This window comes from Sarcophilus harrisii, chromosome 1 (genome assembly GCF_902635505.1).
Source record: "Sarcophilus harrisii chromosome 1, mSarHar1.11, whole genome shotgun sequence".
Taxonomy (NCBI): Eukaryota; Metazoa; Chordata; class Mammalia; order Dasyuromorphia; family Dasyuridae; genus Sarcophilus; species Sarcophilus harrisii.
In genome coordinates this window covers 265,877,048-265,904,321 of record NC_045426.1, presented here as the reverse complement: position 1 = coordinate 265,904,321, position 27,274 = coordinate 265,877,048, and the positions used below count along the sequence as shown (strand labels likewise).

The window sequence follows — 27,274 nt, the reverse complement described above, 5'->3', positions numbered from 1 at the left end:
AGGTCTTGTATTTCCTAGAGATGCCTATGAATGAGCAAATGTTACTTTCCCCTTATTTATACACTCTCTCAAATATACTGGAGTCTTTAAAAATGTTTCATATGCTTGATTTTTTAGTTAAATAGAAGTCTGTATATAAGAAAATCCATTCATTTATTTCCGGGGAGGGGGGTAGGAGAAATACTTACCGTCATCTATCCCAAGTCAATTTTTTCCAGCATTATTTTTCATTACTTCTCTTACTACACTTTAGAGTGCAGCTTACCGGTTTTCTCTTTTTTTTTTTTCTTCATACATGGCACTCATCTACCCTCTCCATGTCTTTGTACAGGTTAATATGCCTGTAATATATTCTTAACTTCCACCTCATAGAATCCCACTTACCTCAAGATATAAAGAGATGTGATTCTTGAGAACCATTTTCTAAATGAAATCTTTTTTTTTTTGATCCCTTTGCAATATCTACCAAGCTACCTTGTATTTATTATGTATTTTTTGTATTTATGCTTGTATAGGTATATGTTATCTCCTCCACTAGACACTAAGGTTTTTTCAGAGAAGAGTTTGTTTCATTGTTTATGTGTCTCCAGTGGCTGATCACACAGTACCAGGCTTATGTCAACTTTTTAAATGCCTTTTGATTTCTTGGTTGATTTATTTAAGCTAAGGGGAATGGGGAGAGGGAGGCTTGATTTTACATTATATAACTAGCAGAATCCCTGGCTTACAGTAGGAGTTTAATTAAATGATTGTTGATCTTTAATACTATAGAAAGGAAAAGCTTTAACGTTACAGAGTTTCTAATTTAATTACAAATATATATATATATATATATATATATATATATATATATAGGATCAATCATAGGATCATAGATATGAAGGGTGGAAGGAAATTTAGAAGCCATTAGAAATAACAAAGCATTTATTAAGACTTACTGTTTGCCAGACACTGTGTTCTGGTTACAAAGCTAAACAGAATAGTGAACATTTATTAATTACCTAGGGGCTACTAGATAGTGCAATGAAGAGAGTACTTGTGGAAGGCTAATCTTCCTGAGTGCAATGAAGAGAGTACTTGTGGAAGGCTCATCTTCCTAAGTTCAAATGTAGCCTCAGATTTGGCTAGCTGTGTGACCCTAGGCAAATCACTTAACCCTGTTTAGCTCAGTTTCCTCATTTGTAAAAAGAGCTGGAGAAGGAAATGACAAACCCCTCTAATATCTCTGCCAAATAAAATCCAATGGGATCTTAGAGAATTGGCAGTGACTGAAAAATGGCTTAACAGAAATTAAATGTCATATGCTAACCTCAGGATACAAATATGGAAAAGAAAGATAAGCCCCTAACCTCGAGGAATTTACAATCTAATGATGGAAGACCACACACAAAAGAAGCCAGGTAGGAAATGAATATAAGCTATAAGAACTGATGCAATCAACTTATCAGTATATCAGAATAGAGAATCCAAGACAGAGCAGTGGAGTTAGACCCACAGTGGATAAAACATGTTTGAAGATAGAATAAGGGAGACTTGAAAGGGTCAGTCAGTTAGGAAAAGAACCATTAGAAATCAGGACCATGAAAACCCAGAAAAAGTTAGAATGTATCCAGAAGAAGATTGGTCACCAATATCATATCCTCTAAAAGGACCTGAATATGTTATATTTAACCCCCTATTTTATAGGTAAGGAAGTAAGGGGAGCAGCTAAGTGGCACCATAGTTCACAGAGATCCAGCTCTGGATTCGGGAAGATTCATATTCTTGAGTTCAAATCTAATCTCATACACTTCCTAACAGTGTGACCCTGGCCAAATCATTTAATCCTGTTTGCCTCAATTTCCTCATTTGTACATGTGCTGGAGAAGGAAATGGCAAACGCTTTAGTATCTCAGCCAAAAAAATAAAAGAATAAAAATCCAAATAGGGTCATGAAGTACCACATGACTAAAATGACTAATCAGTAACAACAGGAAGGCTAAGTAATTTGCCCAAAGTCACATAGGAAGAAAGCTTCAGAGGTAGGATTGAATCTGAGCCCTCAGACTTGGGACCCAGAGTTTTTATCCCTATGTCATGTGCTTCCCCATGATAACTTAAGAGATTAATAGTTGGAAATCAATACAAGACTTAAATTGCAATGATAATACTTAGTTTGAGGACAAGACTTAGAAATATGTCATGTACATTTGGAACCTTCTCAGATCTATTTCTTTTTCCCAATTTCTGCCTTTATACCGAGAGTCAAGATGAGGAGAGTCTGAGTTCCTTCTTGTTGAGACCTCAATACAAATATAGATCACAAACCTGTTTTCACATAAGTTGGTTTCCCTATAGTTTATCTTTGATAATCCTTGACCATTCTTGGTGTGAGCCTTAGCTTTTTCTCTGACTCTGACCATAGCAAGTTTAATAGGATTTCCCCAGAATAAACCTTAGGACTGATTACAAAGATATATTCAGAACTGTTATGACATAAAGATTTTTCATAGATTTATAGGCAGTAGAGCTGGAAGGGGACTGATGAGATCACCTAGTCTAATCTCCTGCTTTCAGACAAGGAAGTTAATACATTCTCCATTTTATAGATGATGGAGTACCAACCTGTAGGTGAAATGACTTTGCTGTGGTTACAGAGTCACGGAAGAAAGTCTCTTGTTTCCATGTGGTACTTTGTTTCCATGACCCCAAGCTGTCTTTTGGATTTCATATTTGGCAGGCACTGCTGGGGGCTGAGCTAATTTACAGTTCTAAATAAAAATAGTTGAGGGTTTTCTCTTTTTTTTAATCCTGGATGTTGGCAGGTTTCATATGCTTCAGTTATGATACACCTCCTCTCTTTTCTATAGTCATCACACTTCAGTTTTTGTTAGAGAGATTGGGCCAGGCTTGAGGATGACAGAGAAGATATCAAGGAGACACTTCCATTATAGCTATACTTTGTTTTGAGGAACCTGAAGAGAGTCCATGGAAAAACCTTGAGTTTCAGGGAACACATTTCAGAAACTCCTGATGTAAATCATTTCTTGCATAAATTAATCAATGTACATTTATTAAACACTTACTATGTGCTGGACAATGTACGAGACTGAGATATCTCCTCACAAGAAGCTTGCATTCTAACGAAGAAGAGAAAAAGCTCTAGATGTATTCATCTATATACTTATATGCATACATAAATATATGGTAGTTGATAGAGAGATAGATGATAGCTAGAAATGGATAAATGGATAGATAAATGATAGATCAGTAGATAGCTAGATAGCTAAGTAGCTAGCTAGCTAGATGAATAGATAGATAGGTAGATGGATAGATAGATAAACAGAACTATTAAGCTTTAATGCCTCAAAACTGTAGTAATACTTTTGGGATATTGTGTATATGTAGATATGTATGTATATATGTATATATTCAGAACAAATATAAAGAAAATATATGCAAATGTAAGGTAGGTGTGAGGGAGGGCACTGGCAATTGGGGAAATCAGGAAAGTTTCTTTAGGGATATAATGCTTAAAGTGGGTCTTTAGGACCTTCTTGCAATCTCAGGATTACTTTTTCTCTAGAGGAAATAATTGTATATGCTATAGTAGAAAGAATACTGGCTTTGGAGTCAAATAACCTAATTTTGAAACCCGGTTCTTCAATTGTATGGGCAGGATACTTTCCCTTTCCTCAGTCTCAGTTTTCCTTTTGAAAATCAACGTTTAACAAGATGACTTTTAAGACCCCTTCCAGCTCAAAATGCAGTAAATGCGAATAGCTTCAAGGTTATTTATTCATTGTTTATGTGTAGAACTTTGATTACAAAGCAGAAAGAGAAGAAGCACTTATTTTCCCAGTTTGTAAAATGGGTATAATAATGTCAGTAGTACATATCTTAAATTATATAGGGTTATTGTGAGACTCAGTGGAAATGGACAGACAGATAGATAGATAGATACCATTTTCAAATTTAAAACTCTCTATGAATGTCAGATATCATCTTTATCATCATCATCATCACCAAAGACTCATGATTTCATGTAGGTGGGAAGACAAATGAGGTTGATGTGAAACCAAGAAGTAAAGTTTTCTTTCTGTGCCCCCAGTCTCCCCTTTTAGGGATTTCTACTCAGCCAAATTCCATGGATATCCCATTACTCTTTCACTCAGGAGGAATTCACACCTTGGTGTTAGCAATTTGGGCCATCTCTTCCAGGGAACTGTAGGAAGAAGACAATATTTAATCTTAAAGAAATGAATCTGTTATGGTAGAATTTTAGTGAGGATTTGGGGGGTGTCTAAGTAACATTAGTGGTCATTCATTTACACTGTCAAAAAGAATAAGAAGTGCTTTATGTGTGGGATAACTCCATTTTGAGAGAGCCCTGTATCCATTTCTTATCTTGACAGTGTCGAACTCTTAATAGAAATTTACCTTCAGAGGTACACTCCAGAAAAGCCAGTATGATTTTTATTTCAGAAGATAAGTTAGGTCCTTATATAATGCTCTAGTGGTCCCACTAAATAGTCAATAAATAGTATTTAATGATAATACATATATAAATTAAGAAAAAAATAAAAATGATGAACCTCTTGGGTATTTCATTCCCATGTATTTCCTTCCATAGATTTAGAGTTAGAAGGGACATTAGAAATCATCAAAAACCAATGAGATGTGATGTGATTTTAGTTATCTACATGATCATATGGTGCATGATAATTGTATAGTCTTGTAGGTTCCAAAATGGTTGATCAAAAAATGTAAATTAATGATTTTGATCAATCAATCAAAAAAGAATTTAAGCATTTCCTATGGCCCTCTGCTAGCTACTGAAGATTTTAAGAAAAAAATGAAAAACCCTCTACTTATAAGAATCTAATAGTTCACTTCTTCAAAGCTGGACCTTGGTCTCTTATAGATTTAGGCCAGGGATGTGTCCTTGACCTTATTCTTTTCAACATTTTCATTAATGACTCATGAAAGTAGAGATGTTATCCTTATCTAATTTATAAATGATGTAAAATGAGTAGAAAGCACATAATTTAGGTGATAGAATTAAGATTAAAAGATTTTGAGAGGCTGGGGGTCATAGACCAAAGACAACAAAATGTATTTCAAAAAATAATTTATTTTATTTTAAATTTATGAAATAAGTATTTCCCTAACATAGTATAATTTGTTTTAAAAAGATGATTGCATATGAAACTACAAATCTATTATGTAAAACTTGCTATTCCTTTTTAAAGAAAAAATACAGTTATCATAATAGAGAGAAATGTAAAGGCCTTCTCTTGGGGGCAAAACCCGAAGTTTTCATGTTCAGTTTAGAAGGGTATGGCTAAGAACAGCAGTTAATTTGGAGAAAATCTAATAATTTCAGTGAATTGTAAATTTCTTCCTTTTACAGGCTAAATAATTTGCTATCAGGATATGTGACACTGGAAAAAAAATGTAATTAATGCAGTTTTTGATTGCAATTGGTAGAATGTCCAGAATAGAAGAGATAATAGTCCTGCTGTATTCTACCCTGGTTAAATCACATTAGTAGTTTGTCTCTTTAAAAAAAGAAGAAAGATTTATTGATGCATTTTATTTTTTACATTAGAAATACTTACAAATCACTCTCACTTTTTAAGTGGTCTTTGGTAACAAAGCAAAACAGTAAAATTAGAAATACAGTGACCTTGTCTGAAAGTGTATGAAACATTTCACATCTGTAATACTTTCCCCACTTATTTAAAAAAATAAAATTTATTTTTTCTCCCTCTCAACTGGTGCTCCATTAAAGAAAAAAAGAAAAGAAAAATAAATTTCATGTAACAAATATTTATAGTTGAACAAAAGAAATTCCCTAAGTTGATATTTACAAAAATATGCATCTCATTCTATAAATCAAGTCTGTCACTTCTTTATAAAGGATAGCCCATTTGATCAGTGATCCTTCTGGAATCATGTTCATTATATTGATTAGAATTCTTTCAGTTTTTAAAAACTATTTGTCTTTACTGTATTGTTGTTATTGCATATATTGTTGTCATGTTTCTGTTGATTTCATTCTTCCTCGGTTTACATAAGTTTTCAAAATTGTTCATTTTTGTAAAAAAATTGATGTTAAGAGTATAAATTATATTTTTGGTTCTCATTTCACTCTGCATCTGTTCTTTCCAAGTTTCTTTGAAGTCATCTCTTTTCCTCATTTCTTATAGCACAAATAGTGTTCACAACTTATTTAGCCGTTGCTTAATTGATGGGCATTCCCTTAAATTGCAGTTTTTGCCACTACAAAAAAGCAAATCTGCTATAAATATCTTTGTTTATAAAGGATGACCTTTTCTTCTTTCTTTGGTGTCTTTTAAGATATAGCAATGCTATGGTTGGGTCAAAGGACAGGTGTTGTTTAGTAACTTAATAGGATAAATGTAAAAGCCTCCCCTTGAGGGCAGAAAACATTTCTCAGGTTCAGGATAGAAGGGTATGGTAGGAACTGTAGTTCATGTGAATAAGTCTAGTAGTTCCATGAACTATAAATGTATTGAAAGTCAGCAGGATGTGCAGTATCAAAAATATGTGTAATTAATGCAATTTGGGGTTATAATTTTTTTTATTTCAGTAGTATTTTATTTTTCTAACTATATATAAAAATAGTTTTCAACATTCATTTTTGTAAGATTTTGAATTACACATTTTATTCTCTGTCCCTCCTTCACTACTCTCCCCTGACAGCAAGAAATCTGTAAGTTATACATGTACATGTACAATCATTTTAAACATATTTCCATATTAGTCGTGTTGTAAAAATAAAATCACAACAAAAGGAAAAATCATGAGAAAGAAAAACAAACCAAAGAGATGAAAATAGTATACTCTGATCTATATCAGACTCCATAATTTGCTCTGGATGCTGATGGCATTTTCCATTCCTAGTCTATTGGAATTGTCTTAGACCACTGTATTGCTGAGAAAAGCTAAGTCTATCATAGTTGATCATCGCACAATCTTGCTGTTAACAGTGTATAATGATCTCCTGGTCCTGCTCACTTCACTCAGCATCAGTTCATGTAAGTCTCTCCAGACTTTTCTGAAATCATCCTGTTCATCATTTCTTATAGAACAATAGTATTCCATTATATTCACAAACCATAACTTATTCAGCCATCCCCCAATATCTGGGCATCCATTCAATTTCCAATTCCTTATTGGGCTGTAATTATTAGAATGAGAAAAGCAGAAAGTTTACCCTGCTTAGACCCTGTATCTATTCATGTGTCTCTTTCTTTCAGTGAACTACATTGTAGAAAGTATAATGAGACTGGAGGATGTTTAGTAAAAGTCAATCAGGTTGATGAAGGGATTTAAAACCAGGGTTATAGAAGAATGATTGAAGAAACATAGGTTGAAGAGAAGAGATGATAGGAGGAAATGATTTTTCTTCAAAATGTGAAGGATTTAATAAAATAGCTAGTGTTTATATAATACCTACTATGTGCCAGGTACTATGCAAAGCACTTTATAAATATATCTCATCTGATTCTCACAACAACCCTGGGAGATAGAATTTTACTATTTTCTCTATTTTATAGTTGGAGAAACTGAGGTAAGCAGCAAGGTCACATGTCCAAGGTCACACAGCTAGTAAGTGTTTGAACTCAGATTTTAACTCAAATCTTCCTACTCCAGAGCTAGTGGTCTATCCATTCTATCACCTGTCTATACACTTCTCAATGTACAGACAAAAAGCATCCTGCAGACTACTTAGTCTAATCTCTTCATATTACAGATGAGAAATCTGAGGTCCAGGCAAGCTAAGTAATTTGCTTTAAATCTTATAATTTCTGGTTTGTTTCCTAATTCATCTCACTTCTTACATAAAGCCTTTCTCAACATCTTCAACTGCTAGTGCCATTCCCACAAAAATACCTTGTACTTATTTATAAATCCTATATAAATTATAAATAAATTTATAAATATTTATAAAATTTATAAATTAAAAATATAACTTTGGATATGCTGATAGACCTGTTACATGTTATTTTCCATTAAAAAGTAAATTTCTTGAGGTCAGTTCCTCTTTCATTTTTTGTCTCTTCATCCCTGGTGCTTGGCATATAATAGGTGCTTATTAAGAGTTTTTTTTTTTTTTATTTAACTCTGATAGGTAGTACATAACTAAGATAGAATTTGAACCCACGTTTTCTGACTTTTAATGTAATTTGTCAAATGGAAGATGATTGGATTTGTTTTTCTTACCCAAGAAGACAAAGTTAGAACCACTTAGTAGAAAGTGTGTGTGTGTGCGCGTATGTATGTATGTGTGTGTGTGTGTGTGTGTGTGTGTGTGAGTGTGTGTGTGTGTAAGGAGAGAGGGAAGGTAAAGGGGTTAGATTTTTGAGAAATAATATGCATATAGTATAAGCCCTGGATTTAAATCCTATCCGTGGCACTAACTGTGAAAACATGTGCAAATTAGTTAACCTCTCTGAGCCTCATCTGTAAAATAAGGTTAAATCTGACACCCTAACACATATTTCACTTTTGAATAGCTCTAATCATTAGGAAGCTTCTCCTTACATCAAGCCAAAAATTGCTTTGTTGGTACTTTCATATATTGCTTATAATTCTTCCCCTAAAGCCAACCACAATGATTTTTAATTCCTTATCAGTCTGACAGATCTTCAAATACTTGAAGACAGCTATCATGTCTTTCCTAAGTCTTTTCTCCTCCAGGCTAAACGTCTACAGTTAATTCATTTGATTCTCATGTGGTATAATCTCAGCTTACTCAGCTTCAGGATGCTCTCAATGGCTTTCTTCAATTATAGAGCTGAGACCTAAATAATACTCCAGGTATGATCCGACTAGGGCATAGTGCAGAGGGATTATTCTCTACGTGCATCCTCTCCCATACTCTAAGTTTCCAAATCCAATTGTCATCCTTGTCAACCTGTCTGAAGCATTTGCCACTGTCGACCATTCAGTCTCTCCTTTTTGCTCATTCTTGACTTTCCTTCTCCCTCTCTAACTATTCTTTCATCTTCTTTGCTGGCATCACCATTTCTTGACCTGTTTTTGAACTATGGATGTATACAGCATGGCTCTATCTGGAGCCCTCTTTTCTCTCTAAAAGTTTCTTTGGGTCAAATGATTGAACCCATTAGTTCCTATGGGCTCAAACTACTTTTCTGCAGATGGTCCTCAGGCTGGTTTTGTGTGTAGCCCTAGACTTTCAAATATGCTCCAGTTTCACATCATCACCTTCCTTTTGCACATTTCAAACTAGTTGATCTATAGGCATCTTAAACCCAATAAATATGTAAAAAACCAAAATCATTATTTGCCCCCCAAACACATCTCTGTTTCTAATTTACCGACTTTTGTTTTGGGCACAAACATCCTTCTTATAAGGTAGATTAACACCTTTAGCCAACCTGTAGTTTTTATTCTCTCTCTCTCTCTCTCTCTCTCTCTCTCTCTCTCTCTCTCCCTTCCTCCTTTTCCTCCCCCCTCCTCTCTTCTTCCCTCAATCCATGTCCAGTGATTTGCCAGCCTATTCAATTATACCTCCACATATCCCCACATCTTGCCTAGATTTTTCAAGGAGCTTCCTAAATCATCCTTTTATTTTTCCATCCCTTTCTCCTCTTTCCCAAGATCCTCCTTTTTTAAAATTCCAGACTACACGATGGACTTACAAACTACATGGAGGGCCAAATCTTAGCTGTTTTTGTATGCCTCCAGCTAGAAGGTTTTTTTTTTTTTTTAGTATTTTTGAGTATGATGAAACTTTATTTTAAAATTCAAAAACTATTTTTAACTCTTAGAAAATCGGTACAAAGACAGGTGGCATCAACCCCTGCTCTGTATAATTATCATACTTGGTTGGTTGGTTATTGTCTTTTATTCTCAAAGAGGACCAAAATGACATCATTATGTCAGGGTACCATATGTGTCTGACAGGCTGATCAGACCAATATAAGCTTGAAAGGCTCTTCTACAGCTCAGGCACAACTGGTTCACATGAACACTTGGAGTGGAGATGGCTCTAAATGTGCACATCTCACGTATCTTTTGAGCCTCTGTAATTCTGCTTTGTTCATAGAGCACAATGCCTTCTCTGATGTGGGGCATCCCATGCTGAATGGTCTTGTGCCAGCATCTCCCATGTCTCACAATCAATTTCAAGATTCTTCTGAGAGACCTTGAGAGTTTCTAGTCAACTAGACTAAACATTTATCACTGTTGACCATTTTCTCCTTTCTGTTCATTTCTGACTCTCTTCCTCCCTCTCTAACCATCACTTTATCTCTTTTGCTGGTACCATCATTTATGATCTATCTTTAAACTATGGATGACTTCTGATCTCTTGCCGCTACAACTACCATAGTAATATTCATATAGCAGAGATCTAACCAAATCATCCCTGTGCTCAATAAATTTGAGGGACTCCCTTTGCCCTAAGACCAAATATATATTTCTCTGTTTGGATTTAAAAATTTTTAAATTTTTTAAAAATTCCCAACCTGGCTTGAAACTACCTTTCCTGCCTTAGAAATATAACTTTCTTTCATTTATTCTTTAGTTTAGTTTCCTGTTCCTCACATATGATATGACATCTCTATCTCCTTACCTTTATATAGTCTATCCCCCATTCCTGTAATGTATTTATTCTTCACCTTTACCTCTAAAGATCTCTAGTTTCCTTCAAAACTCAGCACCACCTTCTACAAATGGCCTTTCCTAAACTTCTGGTTTACACACACACACACACACACACACACACACACATATTTGCCTTTTATATATGTATATGTTGTTTCCTCCCATAGAACTTAAGTACCTAAATTTCTTAAGTATGAGGACTATTTTATTTTTGCATTGATATTCTCAACATAGTGTTTAATAAGTTGATTGACTAATGCAGCCCAAGATTGCATTAGTTTTTTGTTTGTTTGTTTTTTTTGGTGTTGTGTTGAGTCACATGGAGCATCAGAAACTCCAGATCTTTTTCATGCAAATGGTTGTCTAGTCCATCTTATATTTTTGGACTTGAAACCCCTTGATTGCAGGGACTGTTCTTACCTTTCTATTCCACTGTTTAGTACAGCTTTTAGCAAACAGCACTGAATTCATGGTCATTGATTGTAAACACAGATCTTTGTCAATTTCCAGTAAGGTTTACCTTACTAGACTTGATTCATCCTTTTTGCATCTTAACTTTTATCAAAAGTATAATTCTTCTTTCCCAGAACTGTGTCATTTGTAAGTAACCATTACCTTTACTCAAATCATCGATAAAAAATATTACAGAAAATAAGGACAAGCACAGATTCTTGGAATAGGTCACTAGGAATCTTCAACTTGTTCTTGAATTACTAATGACTTTAAGGAGTCTATTCCTTCACTTGGTTTTGCATCTAACCTAATTACACTTTTTTCTATCCTACATTTATTTTTCCATCCTGTCCATAAAACTAGCATGAGGGCCTTATTTTTTACTGCTCTAATATTCTAGAATTCTATGGTCTTATGCCAGTCCTTTTTTATTTTCTTGTGAATATAATTCTCCCTTGCTTAGCCAAAAATGTCAACATCTTTCTGTTTGGGATCCCACCTTAGATTTTTCCAGGAAATTAAGGAGAAGGTTGGACTGCTTGCCAAGTTTAGTTACTCATAAAATCTTAGTCACCGTTACATGTGATATTAATGAACTTATCCTGATTTTGAACTGACCAAATGCCAATTAGGAAATTTTGCTTGCACACCTAATTTTTAGAGATACGTTCCAAACTTTTATGTTTTGGTAGCAATACTGATTTCTATGGTGATGTGGGTTTTCTCTTTATAGGAGAAGCATGTTTTATATAGAGGCAAAGGACCTAGGTTTGAATTTTGAGTCTTCCACTCAGTATTTGTTTAACTTTCACAGTTAAGTGTGTGTGTGTGTGTGTGTGTGTGTGTGGGTGTGTGTGTCTAGATGTATAGTCAGGAGCCCTGAAGTCAGGAGAATTTGAGTTCAAATCTTCCCTCAGACACTTAACATTTACTACCTGTGTGACCTTGGCCAAACCTCGATTGTTTCGCTAAAATAAAATAAAAGCCATGATGCAGTGGAAAGAGTACTTGTTTGGAACTCAGAGGATCTCAGTTCAAATCTTACCTCTGACTTATTCTTCTTCTGTGAGCATGGACAAGTCATTTGTCTGAGTCTCACTTCAGCTCTCAATTTCTTCATCTGCCAAATGAGTAGATCACCTCTAAAGGCTCATCCAGCATTGACTCTTTGGTGTCCATCTATTCAGTCATCAGTTAACAGTTATTAAGTGCCTATGACACACCAGACAAATCATCACTTCACATCATCTTCTTTAGTTGAGTGAAACACCAGCTCATTGTTGGAAGTCACATCCTTTGATCCGATCACTTGGCCTCTGTTAACCTTGGTGTCTTCATCTGTAAAATCAAATAACATGAATGGACCCCATCTCACATCCTGAGAGTAAAATTAGATAATGCATGAAATGCAAAGTGCTTTGTCAACTTTGAAGAATATCTACATCTATATCTGTGTGTGTGTTTGTGAATTATAATTTTCTCTTAAGATAAATTATTGAAGGGCAACTAAATGGCATAGTAGATAACAGTACTGGTGCTGCAATCAAAAGGGCTTGAATACAAATCTAGCCTCAGACACTTAACACTTATTAGCTGTGTGGTCTTGGGCATGTCACTTAACCCTAATTTCCTCCATAAAAAAAAGTAAATCACTTAACGTGACCTTGCCCTCAAAGATCTTTCTGAACCCCTTTCCTCCCTCTGTGCTTTATTCCCAATCCCTTATTTCCCAATTCTCCTTTCTCTCTGATCAAAATTTGCTGTTGGAAAAATGAACATTAGTCATTTATGCCTTAGTATGAATTTAAATTAGTATATTCCCTCTATAGGGGAATTTCTACTTTAAGCCTCATTTGTAATTGGGAAGAAGAAAAGATTTTCTATCTGTCCCTAGTTAAAAGCAATATTTGGTATGATTGAGTGGGCAGTTAGGTGGCACAGTGATAAGAGCACTGGGTCTGAATTTAGGAAGACTGGTCTTCTTGGGTTCAAATCCAGTCTCAAACCCTTAACTAGTCACTTGACTCTATTTGCTTTAGTTTTCTCATCTGAAAAATGATCATGAGAAGAAAATGGCAAACCACTTCAGTATTTTTGCCAAGAAAATCCCAAAATAGGGTCACAGAGAATTGGATGTAACTGAAACAAAACAAAATGAGGGAGTAATTGAGTGGGGAACAGAGCTTTTTATCTACCCTATAGACATCACATAGAGCCCCCTTCTTTTTACTAAACCATAAGGCTTGCCTCACTATTGATGAATCTTAAATCATCTCTTTACACAATCCTCTGGTATAAAAAGTGGAACCAAAGTTAAGAAAAAAATTCTGTCTCTTAAAAGTTTTATGAAAGGCAAAGGACAACAGCTGTTAACTTAGTTCAGAAGAATTTCTGTTTGCTAGAGTATCTGCTAACCATGAGTTATTTAATGCTCTTTAATTTATAATAATTTATTTGTTCCTTGGGGATAAGCTGGTAATGCAGTGGAAGACAAGGGTCAGTAAAACAGCCATGCAGATGGGATTCTCTTCCAGAATAAGAATAATTAGGCTGACCAGATTTGCATAATATTTGTTATATTTTTAAAAAAGGATTACAAGCACTGGGGAAAAAAAGCTGGTGACCTCACCAACACAGACCCAGGATTGCATAATTAAAGGACTATCTACCTAGTGGGCCTACTTATTAAAAGGAAATACAGAAATTTAATGGGGGTTTAATTATGCCACTTACTTTTATTTAATAAGAGAGATAAGACTCTTTAGCACATGCATTTAAGCTCTGCCAAATTATTTATTAATATGGGGAATTACTTGATAATTCCTTAAAAGTATTACAATAAGCTAAACTGTATACACACACACACACACACACACACACACACACACATATCTTACCCTACTTACCTAGGGAGAAGTTTAAGAAAAGTTTCATAAATAGGGATGCAAAACGTCAGGAAGGGATTTGCTAACTTCTCCAGCATTATTGCAAATTCACGATTCTGTAATATCATTAATAGCCTTATTCTCCAGGAAGACAGGTACATTCAAAGCCATACAAAATAATTTGAACTACCTTGGTGACTTAGGAGAAGAGTAAGTTGAGGAGATTGGTTTCTTTACATGTCATTAATACTATCTTCTTCCTCCCAATACTTCTCTAAAACACACATACACGCATTCTAAGTCAGAAGATCAATAAATCAATAAACATTTTTTAAATATGTACTATATGCTAAGCACCCAAGGATACAAAAAAGAGACAAAAGATGATCCCTGTTCTCAAGAAACTTGTAGTCTAATGATGAAGACTACAAATAAATATATACAAATATGTCTAGATATAGGATAAATAGGAAATAATTAAGAGAAAATGATGAGGGGGAAGGGGAAGACAGGTAGGTGACATAGTAGATACAGTATCGGGCTTAGAATCAGGGAGACCTGGGGGCAGGTAGGTGGCACACTGGATAGAGCACCAGCCGTAAAGTCAGGAGGACCTGAGTTCAAGTCTGGCCTCAGACATGTTACACTTCCTAGCTGTATGACCCTAGGCAAGTCACTTAACCCCAATTGCCTCAGCAAAAAAAAAAAAAAAAAAAAAAAAGAATCAGGGAGACCTGAGTTCAAATCCAGGCTTAGATATTTAATAGGTATATGACCCTGAGCAAGAAACTAAATCCTTATTTGTCTCAGTTTCTCCATCTGTAAAATGGGAAACATTGCAGAATGTGACTCCCAGGGTTGTGGTAAGGATCAAGTAAAATAATAATTGTAAAGTTTTAGCTGAATGCCTGCAACATAGTGAGTGAGTGAGTGTGTGTGTGTGTGTGTGTGTGTGTGTGTAGATAAATAGTATATATGTATGTTATATGCATTATAATTTGCATTATGTGCATTATATTTGGATTATATGCAAATGTTAGTGGTAATAGTACTTAACTTTTTTTTGCCTCAGTTTCCCTATCTGTAAAATGGCAATAATAATAGTAGTACCTACCTTGTAGGATTGTGGAGAGGATCAGATGAAATCATTGTACAGTCCTTAGCACAGTGCCTGTCACATAGTAACTGCTATATGAATGTTAGTTATTATCAGCTATTTAACAAATGTGTATTAAATAACTTCTCCAGGCACTGAGTCATTATCTGTCTGGCACTGAGGATATGAAGTCAAGACAGAATACTGAGACAACCCTGTCCTCAAGGAGCCTACATCATATTAGGAACATATTCTGTCTCACATTAAAGATGGACAGGGCCTGGAATCCGGAAGATCTGAGTTCAGATTCTGCCTCAGACATTTACTAGCTACATGACCCAGGGCAAATCATTGAACCCTGTTTGCTTCAGTTTCTCCATATGTAAAATGAGCTGGAAAAGGAAATAGCAAACGATTCTAGTGTCTTTGCCAAGAAAATGAAGATTTGGACATGATTAGATAACAATATCAAATGTATTACTTTACATTACATTACACCAAGCTTCGGTTGGTTTTACTCTTAACTCTGAGTTCATAAAGTTTTACTCTTTTTTTTTTCATCTTGAGCCTATACAGAATTTTGAATTACTTTATCCTTTCTTATCGTGTTTTCTACTATTATTCTTTGTTTTTCATATGACTGGGCATTAAAAAGAACTGGGAGTGGCTCAAGGGGTCCTAGGCTCACAGATAAGAACTTAAATGTCATTTTACAAATGAATAAACAAATATATGGAGAAAACATTTCAGACATGAGAAGAAAGTCAGGAAAAGTAGAAAATACGAGTGACCAGTGAATAGACCAGTCCAATCGAACCAGTCTGGCAATTGTAGAATAGTGATAAAGGTCAGAAAGGTAGTTTGCAGGCAAATTGCAGGGGTCCTTTTGTGCTAGGCTAGAGAGTTTGGACTTTTTAAAATGAGGGGCTACTGAAATTTATGCAGTATCTTAGAGAGCCAAGTTTTGCTAATTCTGTCACTATATTATGTAGCCTACTATCCTGGCTAAGAGGCTAGTTCAGTCATTGAATACCATCTGTAGCCACTGTCTTCCTACGTAGCCATCTGCTCTGGGCATATAAAGATGGCCAACTTAGCATTTTCAAGGGTGTGGAAAATACTGATGTTCTGTGAAAGCCCTACTGAACTGCTTTACTCATGTCTAATGTTCATTTCAATTACACTTTTCCTAGCATATGGAAAATGAAAATTATAGTTAAAATGCCAAATCATCTGTTAGTAAACATGTTATTGTAGGAATGGTTTAAGAGGAATAAATACTAGTTAAAACCAGCCAGAACTTACCCAACATGACTAAGGGACAATCTCAGAAACTCCTTATCTTCTTCTTGACCCAGCAAGACTGAGAATCAATAGGATTTCCCTAAAAAAAAATTCCATTATGAATTATCAACAACTATGATGAATTATCAGATCAACAATAATTTTGATCTGGCTGCCATATTTGATTTTGGATAAGAAACTCCCAAGCTTCAGTTGGTTGGACTGCCTTTAAATATATAAAGCAGAATTTTGAGCTGAAAAAGATCTTAGAAACAATATAATTCAATTCCTTTATTTTATAAATGGGTAAACTCAAGCTCAAGTTAACTGAATTGCCTAGGATTTTATAAGCAGTAAATAAAAGAGTCATGGGGTATTTGGACTATTCAAGAAGGATCGGCTCCTTTGATGTGAGGGCTTGCTGAATCCTTTTTGGTGCTGCTCATCCATCTTTGGTGTCTACCTGTTACCCAGCTCTCCCCTGTGATTCCAAGAAGTGATAGCCTGTGCACTGGCCTCACCTGGGTAAGATTAATTGACAAACCTCAAAACCATTGGTGGGTTGCAGGGATGTCTACCTCAAGCATGTGGGATATCCACCTTAAGCATGGGAAAACTTCCCCCAATGGAATGGATGATGAAAACAATTTATTTTAATGACCAAGAAATAGATGGCCCTTCCACTACATCCTGGGCCTTCAACATTTGTTCTGAATTTTGTCTTGCCATGGGACTTTGATGATTCAGGAAGGAAGAGTCAGGCTGATGATTTTGTGCAACTTTACCTCACTTAAATCTAATTCATATACAAGTCAAAACATCACCCTATGATGTCATTAGTCTTCTTCAAAAATGAAGGATGAACAACAAAATTGTCATATTTGATTGTGGATGAGGCCATCATAAAGTATAGCTGGAGAGAAAAATACAAATTACTCTAGTATTTTTGCCAAGAAAACCCCAAGGAGGTCATGAAAAGACATAACTAAAAAAAATCATCAAAAATAAAAAGATATAGTCGCTTAGATTGTCTTTAAATATAAGAAGCAGGATCATAAGATTTTGAATTGGAAAAGACCTTAGAGGCAGTCTAATTCAATCTTAACATTTTATAGGTAAAGACACCAGGGTCCTAGGAAGTTAAGTGAGTTACTCAGAATCACGCATAGAGCAAAAGAGTTAGGCTTTGAACCAGGGCCAAATCCAGTACTCTTTCTACTGTATTGTGCTTCTTTTAGAAAAATCTTTTACTATAAATAATGAAGTAAGGTGGGAAGTGAGGAGGGAGAAAGAAAATCCATGTGAAAATGGATTTAATGGTGTGTTCAAGGAAGACTAGTTCCTCTGGGATGAGGGCTGTTGAGCCCTTTACAAAGCTGTTTTCCACCTTTGTGTCCACCTGATCTACCTAACTTTCACCTGTGCCTCCAAGAAGTTGTAGCATGCATAGCAGCCACAATCCAATAAACCATTTCTGCAGATGGTCTAAACCAGATTGAGGATAACCAAGGGGTTTCAAACCCTACAGTGAATTGGGGGTGTCTCAAGCATGAGAAGACTTCCCTTGGAATGGGTGGATGAGTAAAATGTGTTCCAACAGCCAGGAGAAAGCAGGTGAGGGCTGGTGAAGCAGGTGCTGTGGAATGCTTGAAGCCTGAAGAAATATCCACTGTATTTCAAGTCATCGCTAGTCATCTTGATTCTGTCCTCCCAGTAGACAGTGATAACTCTGGAAGAGATAGCAAGATTGATGACTTCATGCAACTCTATCTCATTTAAATCCAATTTATGCATAAATCAAAAGTGATCGCCTTCTCAGTGGACTTGAAGCTTTAATATGGGTTATCAGTATAATATGGAAGTCAAAAAATTAAGGCAACCCTTACATATTTTTTATTTTGCATGTTTATTCTAAATTCTGAATTTTTACAGTCTGAATGGAATAAACTTCAAGTGAAAATTCCCATATGTACTAGAAGAAGAGGAATGTACATAAGATTGCGAATCTGTTATGAAGGATTTGCTGTTTTTTTAAGAAATTCAACTTATAATTGTCAAAGATGTTCTGATTTTCTATGATTCCTTATGGCCATCTGTCTTTTTTCTGATGTGGATTTTTAGTCTGAAGCATTTTCAGTGACCAATATTTCTTTTTTTCCTTTTTCTTTGTTTTGTTTTTTGTTGTTATTTTGTTTGTTTTTGGAAGAGGGCAAGTTTATCCTTAATTTCCCTCTTCCTCCCAGGTCATTTCTCCCCCCCTCTCCCACCCTTTGAAAAGAAAAAAAAAACAGGTAATAAGCATAATGAAGCAAAAAACAGATCCTCACTTTGACCTTCCCAAAACTATATGTTTGAATCCAGCACTTATCTATTTGCTTATTGTTGTTGTTCAGTCATGTCCAACTCTTTATGGCCTTGTGAACCATAGCATATCTATGAATTTTTCTTGGCAAAGATACTGAAGTGGTATGCATTTCCTTCTCCAGCGTATTAAAGCAAACAGTGATTAAGTAACTTGTCCAGGAACTTGTCATTAAGTGTCTGAGGTCACATTTGAACTCAGGTTTTCCTGAGTCCAGGCCACTTGCTCTGTCCACTGAGCCATCTAGCTATCCATCTATCTGTTGGTCATTGAGTTTATCAAGCTAATGAAATCTTAAGCTATATTAAGAGAGACATGGAATCATTGAATAAGGAAGGGGGTAGTTTGATTACTGTCCTTCTTTGACAGCATCTGGAGCCTTGTATTCTGTTCTAGGAAGGAAATCACATTTTAAGGAGAACATTGATGAGAATGGACAGTGTCAAAATCAGGTCATATCTTATGAGAATTAGGGATTTTTGGAAGTTTGGTAAAGAGGAAATTTAATAGAGACTTAATACTCACTCTTCCCCACCCCAACCCCCCCAGGTATTTTAAAGGCTATCAAGTGGAAGAGAGATTGTTTTTGTTTTGCTTGACCTCTGAGGCAAAAACTAGGAACAAATTTACTATGGATGTTACATAGTAGGTATCAGTAAATATTTGCTGAATGAATTTCCAAATCATGATCCTGGAAATTTCTTCTCCCCCTCTATTCCTGAACCAAATGCCTATCTGCTGTTGGGAGAGAGCATCCTCCTCCTAAGATCTAGATATTACTATTGTCTGCCTCCAACTCAGTATCTGCCTTCCTTGGGTGAGTGAATAAGGGAACCTTGGCAATAGTCACGATCTTAAACAAAATGAAAACAGAACAGAATAAATAAGAACTTCAGAACTGCTTTCTTCCTTCAAACAATAAATAGAATGGTAGACAGCTAGAAGAGACTTGCCACAAAGAAACCAACCCTCTCCTTTTTACAGATGAGAAGCCAGGCTATTTGACCTTGGACAAATTACTTCCTATTGCCATTTCTGGACTTTCATTTCTAAGTCTACAAAAATTAGAGAAGGAGGGTTAAAGGATCCATTTGGTTCCAGTTATAAAAGTCTAGCCCATAGGTCATTGCTTCTTGTCCTGCTCTGTTAACTAACAGGCCTTTGCCTAAAATTTTCAGGTGAAAGTGACTTCTCAGCATGATTCAACTGGCTCACTGATTTGTTTCTTTACTTCACCGTGAACATTTGTCCTTCAACATATTTCTTCTGGACCACACAGTCATTGCACTGTTCTGGATTCTGATGCCATCTGAGCTGTCTTAGTTGCATTCCCAGAGTTTTCATTGCCATAGACAAAAAGCAACAAACAAAAAACACCAAACGCTGATGTGGGTCTCTGTGAAGTAGAGTCATTATTCTGATTTAGAGACAACTCCCACTTTAGGACTCCTGGATCTTAGGCAGTTAGTAAGCAGGTGGCTGATGGGGGGAGACAGGAGCAGTTCCATCAGGAGTGGGGTGGAGATGTGCTAATGAGTATACTGCAGTAGAAAGAGTATATTCTGGCTTTGGAGATGGAAAACAACCTAGATTTGGTTTCCATGACAGCTCTGCCACTTATATTGCCTGAACAAATCATCTCCCCTTTCTGTATTTCTGTTTCTTCATCTATAAAATGATAGAGGTTATATGTCCTCTAATCAAGTAAGTAGTCAGTGCAAAGAAGCTTGGACTTAAAGTTAGGAGGACCTGCGTTTAGATTCTTCCAAAGGCTCTTATTAAATGGATGATACTAGTCAAGTAATTTATCCTTTCGCCGCCTTAGTTTCCTTACCTGTAAAATGGGTTAATAGTAATAGCATCTGCTTCTCAGGGTCATTGTGAAGATGAACTGAGATAACAAGAAAATATTTTGCAAACCTTAAAATGCCATATAAATGCATTTTTGTTATTATTATTCATAGTAATAATAATAATATCTCTCCCAGCTCTGGATTTGTTTCCCATTATCTTTGGACCTTTCAGTTCCCTTTCAGAGATCTAAAATGATGACTTTATAATCTGAGACTTATAAATATTTTGTTCAGTTATATCTGATTTTTTGTGACCCCATTTGGAGTTTTCTTGACAAAGATACTGGAGTGGTTTGGAATTTCCTTCTTTAGCTCATTTTACAGATGAAGAAACTGAGGTAAACAAGGTTAAGTGACTTGCTTATGGTCACACAGCTAGTAAGTGTCTGAGGTCAGATTTGGACTTAGGTCCCTCTTAGGCCAGTGCTCTATCCACTGCATCACCTAGTTGCCTTTATGAATTTAAAATTGTCAAATTCATCACAGAGAGAGATATTGGAAAAAAAATCTTAAAGGCTGAGAAAAGAGACTAATGGTCCCCTAATTTCCATGCACATTCTTAGGTGGAACTTATTGTGTGACATTGAGGGAACTGCTTCATCTGTCTAGGACTCAGTTACCTCAACTTAAAAATGAAGATAATTATGTATATATAACTCCGTTGACCTCACAAGGTCATTAAGAACAAATGAAATAAAGAGAAGCAAAAGGTAAAAGCATTAATATAATACCAGACATTCTGTCAGACACTGTGCTAAGTACATTATAAATATTAACAGTCCTAGGAGAGAGGTGCTATTATTACCTTCATTTTACTATTGAGGAAGCTGAGGCAAATGGAGATTAAGGGCCATTTTCACCTGGATACAAATATTAGGGATTAGAAAAATGGGTTGGTTAGTAAATAGTGAGATTTACAGCAACTCTGGGAAATAGATAACAACTAATGATAATAGCTAACATTTATATAATACAACGTGCCAAGCATTTTGTTAAGTGCTTTACAATTGTTATCTTATTTGATCCTCACAACAATCATGGGAAGTAGGTGCTATAATTATTCCTAGTTTACATTGGAAGAAACTGAGGCAAGTGGCAGTTAAGTCATCTGTCCAGAGTCCCATAGCTAAGTATCTGAGGTAGGATTTGAATTCAAGTCTTCCTGAGGGGGATCACCCTATGCCTATCTTAAAAGATGATACTTTCTGTGCAATACCAACCAACTAAAATTTTAAAATAATAATAGCTTTTTATTTTTAAAATAAAAATTTAATTTTTTTTAATTTAAAGATAGTTTTCAACATTTATTCTTGCAAAATCTTGTGTTCCAGATTTTTCTCCCTTCCTTCCCATCTTCCCCCTTCCATTGGCAGCGAGTAATCCAATATATGTTTAAAAATGTACAATTCTTCTAAGCATATTTCCACATTCATCATGCTGCACAAGAAAAATCAGATCAAAAGGGGGAAAAAGAGAAAGAAAAAATATGCAAACAACAACAACAAAAATAAAAATATTATGTTGTGATCCACATTCAATCCCCACAGTGGCCTGAATCACCTCATTGTTGAAAAGAGCCAAATCCATCACCATTGATCATCATATAAGATTGTTGTTGCTCTGTACATCAACCAACTAATTTAAGAAGGAATTTAGAATCATATCATTACATTTTAGAATCATAGCATTACATTTTACATCCAGAAGGAACTTAGAGGCCATTACTCCAATTCCCTCATTTGAAAGGTGTAGAAACTAGAGTTCAATGACTTAGCCAAAATCAGAGAGATAATAAGTTTTAAAGCCAAGATTTGAAGTCAGCCACTTGGACTCCGGATCCAAACTTCTAGCCCTGAGTTTCACCCATTATTCACCTCCTTGCCTTCTTTTTCCTTTTATTACTATCAGTATCTAACTTCACTGAATTTCCTCTCTTCTTAGAAACCAACTTCAGGATGGATGTTTATTTCTTCCATCTTTTGTTAAGATTTTCAGACTCAGGCTTTTGTAAGGATCCATGAAATTGCTAGGTCACCAGGTCTCATCCTCTCCCGTTCTGCTTAAATGTCAAACAATACAACTGAGGTTTAGGAGAATGAGTTTCATTTCCAGCTGATTATGTCAAAAACAGTTTCAAAGTGCTTGCCGAAACACACCCTTTTTTCCCTCATCCCCAAAAGTGAACCACTCTTCTCTCTGGGTTGAAACATTCTAGAGTAAAGATTTAATCTGGTGTTACCTGTACAATCAAAGAAGTGAATTCTGTGTGCAGTGTGTAAACCATCTATAAGAAATACAGAGAATTGGCTGAAAATAATCCATATTATGTCAGAATGAGAGCTTTCTATCCTGAACAGGAAAAATGTTCCAGTTTTTCTATTTATTTTTACTGGGGTAACAAGCTGTGAGATTGATATCAAGTGCTGCACTTGGAATCAAGGTCTGAATTCAAATCTGCCTCAGACACTTAGGGTACTCTGGGAAGATGACTTACTTAACCACCACTTGCCTCAGTTTCTTCCATTATAAAATAAATATCATTTACTTCCAATGACTGTTATAAGGATCAAATGAAATAAAATTGTAAAGCCCTTAGCACAATATCTGGTACATTGTAAGACATTAGCTATTATCATTAGCTGTTATCTACCTCCCAGAGTTATTGTAAGGATCAAATGGAATATTTGAAAAATACTTTGCAAGCTTTAAAGTATTATGTAAATGGCAGCTGTTGTTATTATTGTGGTTGTTCAATATAAGTGAAACTTTTAATTATCATACTAATTATGGGATAAAATTGATGGATTTTTTTTTCTTTCCCCTTCTATAGCAATGAAGTCTGGGGGAACGCAACTAAAACTCATCATGACATTCCAGAATTATGGACAAGCACTGTTCAAACCCATGAAGTAAGTGCAAGTTTTTTGTGTCTGGGTCTAGGGAATCCATAATAGATCCTGTAGCTCATGGGGCAAAAATATAACCTATGTGTTTTGTGGGAAACTGTATCAGAATTAAAGAGGTATGCCTTGATTGGACATGCAACATTGTAACAATGGCAATTTGAATCTTTTAGATAGTTTTCTTGTCTCTTTATTTTCCTTTTGATACTTTAGATTTCCTTTCAGCTCTGCTCTACCCTCCCCCAAACCTGTGCCTGTCCTCCATCTAAACCTCTCATCAGAAATAAAAGGACAAGCTGAAAAATCATCTTAGTAATTATAAAGTCATGCAAATTTAACTTATTTTTATTTAATATTTCATTTTCCCCCAATTATACATAAAATGATTTTTAACATTCATTTAAAAAAAAAAACTCTGGGTTCCAAATTCTCTCCCTCTCCCCTCATTGAGAAGGCAAGCAATTTGACTTAGGTTATACCTGATACACATTTTTAACAGAGACCAAAAAGATGCCCCCAAAGGAATGAATATCTAAAGGAGACAATTCCAGGGACCAGAGTTTCTAAGTATGGGAGAAAATTTTGATTTGTAGGAACTTATGGTGTGATTCAAATAATACCATGCAATTATATATTACTTCTTGTTCCCACCTTAAATCCCACCATTTTGAATAAATGATGAACTAGAGTCCAGTTCAGTCAGTGTTTCAGGAATTTTTTTCCCCAAGATGTCTTTTCACATCATCTTCTAGGAAGGAGATGTTTCATTGCATTTAAGGTTCCTTTTCAAAGATGATCTCATTTAGTTTGCCTTGAAGGGAAGCTTATCATAGTTGCTACCCTCACAAAAGAGAGTTTTAGACAGAAACTCTCAGGCAGATTTAACTTCAAGGATTATATTTGATGCTCTTGGGCTTCACTTAATCTGTTTTTTATTGTCTGATTTATAATGAGAGATAAGGTGACTAATCAGGTACTTGCACTATGAATTGAGCTTTGAAAATGGATCTGAATGGCTGCCCTCCCCCTCCCCCCCCAAAAAAAAAAGAAATGTGGAAAGGGAGAAGATGAAATTGTTAGAAATTCTCAACAGAGAATTAAAATTGAAAAAAAAAAGATAGAGTGCTTACTTCATAGAGTTTAGCAAAGTCACTGGAGCCACCAAATGTTTAATGAAACTACTTGATATCTGTGTCAGAGGGATCAATGAAATCACATTCATTTCCTGTCTTTGTTCCTGTTTGGAGATAATGGAGTTCATTACCTTTATCTGAGCTAGTCTATACAGAATAAGGAATTTGTAGTTGGAGTGGTTTTTTTCAGGAAGTGGAGGGTTGAACACTTATCCCAGTTAATTTGATCTTCTGAACTTTGTAGATAGCCAATCAGCTTCATTCAAGTCTTAAGCCCTCTATTTCCTCAACATCTGGAGTGTGTGTGTGTGTGTGTGTGTGTGTGTATGTGTACTTATTAAGGATTATGAATCTAGAGGCACAAGGAACCTGAGAGGCCATCTGGTTCCAAAGGTAAGAATAATCAAGGCTTAGATAAGTATTGTGTTTTGCCCTGTGTCGCATTAGTAATAAATGGCAGAGCTAGGCTGGAATTAGTGAGATCCAAGTAGTTGACTTCTTTTGGATAACTTATCAATTTACATTTCTCATCCTTTTAGCATTTATAGAACACTTTAACATTTGTTAAATACTTTACATATGCTATTTCATTTTATTCTCATGAAAATCCTGAGATATAGGTGGCATTTTATCCTCATTTTACTTTTTTATTTTATTTATTTGTTGGAGACAATAAGGGTTAAATGACTTTCCCAGAGTCATACAGCTACAACTAGTAGGTGTCTAGGGTTGGATTTGAATCCAGGTCCTCTTGATTCTAAAACAGTTTACTATACTGTCTATCTAATCTATCCCCATTCCCCCACACATACATTTAATAGTATTTTTTTTCAATTACATATAAAGATAATTTTCAACATTCATTTTTTGATAAGATTTTGAGTTTCAATTTTTTTCTTTCCCTTCCTTGACAAACAAACAAACTGATATAGATTATACATATATAATCATTTAAAAATACTTTTATATTAGTCATGTTGTAAAAGAAAAATCATAACCGAAGGAAAAACTACCAAAGAGAAAAAAAAAAGTGAACATAGTATGATTTAATCTACATTCAGTGTCCATAGTTTTTTCTTTGGATATGGATGACATTTTCCATTCCAAGTCCTTTGGAATTGTCTTGGATCATTGTATTGCTGAGAAAAGCTAAGTCTTATCACAGTTGAAGCAGCAATCTTGCTGCTTCTGTATACAATGTTCTCCTGGTTCTGCTCACTTTATTTAACATCAGTTCATATAAATCTTTTCAGGTTCTTCTGAAATCTACTTGCTCATCATTTCTTAGGAACAATAATATTTCATTATATTCATCATCATATTCATATACCACAACTTATTCAGTCATTTCTTAACTGATGCACATCCTTTCAATTTCCAATTACTTACCACCATAAAAAAAAAAAAAAGCACTACAAACATTTTTGCACATGTGGTTCTTTTTTCCATTTTTATGATCTCTTTAGGATATAGACTTAGTGGTGGTATTGCTGGATCAAAGAGTATGAACAACTCTTTGGGCATAGTTCCAAATTGGTCTCTAGAATGATTGGATCATTTCACAACTCCATCAACAATGCATTAGTGCCCCAGTTTTCCCACATCCCCTCCAGCATTAATTATTTTCTTTTCCTGTCATCTTACCCAATCAGATAGATGTGAGGTGGTACTTCAAAGTAGTTTTCATTTGCATTTCTCAATAGCGATTTAGAGTATTTTTTCACATGATTATAGATGACTTTCTTCATCTGAAAATTGCTTTTTCATATCTTTTAACCATTTATCAATTGGAGAATGACTTGTATTCTTATAAATTTAACTCAGTTCTTTATATATTTTACAAATGAGGCCTTTATCAGAAACGCTGTAAAAATAGTTTCCCAGTTTTTTGCTTCCCTTCTAAATTTTGGCTGCATTGATTTTGTTTGTATAAAATCTTTTTAATTTAATGTAATAAAAATTAATCCATTTTGCATTTCATAATATTCTCTATTTCTTATTTGGTAATAAATTCTTCCCTTTACCAAAGATCTAACTCTAATTACTCTCCTTTTCTCTACCCCCATTTTAAAATGAGGAAAAAGATCTAGAGATTCAGTGACATGCTGAGAGTCATAAAAATATTAAGTATCCAAGGAAAAATTTCAACTAGATCTTCCTCACTCCAAATCTAACACTCTGGCTCCTTCTTAATTTAACTGTTTCCTTCTAATCTTTAAAAATAATGTTTAATTATTTTTGATTTTTGTTATTTTTTTAGTATTTACCATCAGAGTTTCTGTTAACACGAGCAGTGTTCATCCTTTACAGAATTTCTAAATTACTGTAAATGTGGTTATTTTAAGCCCCCCTCATTATTATGACATTGTTGGAACTGCTAATGAGGTAAAATGAAAAGTTCGACATTTTCCTATCTACTGCATTCTGCCCAAAGATGGCAAGATGATGGATGGGCCTGGACATGCAGCCAGGTTCTCACACCAAGCAATTATGGGAATCTGTGGACAATAGCAGAAAATGACAATGATTTCATTTCTCCTTCAGTGGGATTTCAAGGACATTACTGCAGGCTTCTCTGGATTGATTTACGCTTCTCATCTTGGTGTGCACATTTTTTTTTTTTTTTTTTTTGAAAACCTGGAAGAATATTCCCAAGCATGTTAA

General features: G+C 35.1%; 1 protein-coding gene across 1 annotated transcript in view; it reads left to right on the top strand.

Annotated features, from left to right (window-relative positions):
- FAM20C (FAM20C golgi associated secretory pathway kinase) overlaps positions 1 to 27,274 on the top strand; it is a 151,286-nt gene that overhangs the window by 16,038 nt on the left and 107,974 nt on the right. The window contains exon 3 of the mRNA XM_003761493.4: positions 23,405 to 23,483. Within this exon, the coding sequence (XP_003761541.2) occupies positions 23,405 to 23,483 (79 nt within the window). The remainder of the gene's footprint in view (positions 1 to 23,404; positions 23,484 to 27,274) is intronic.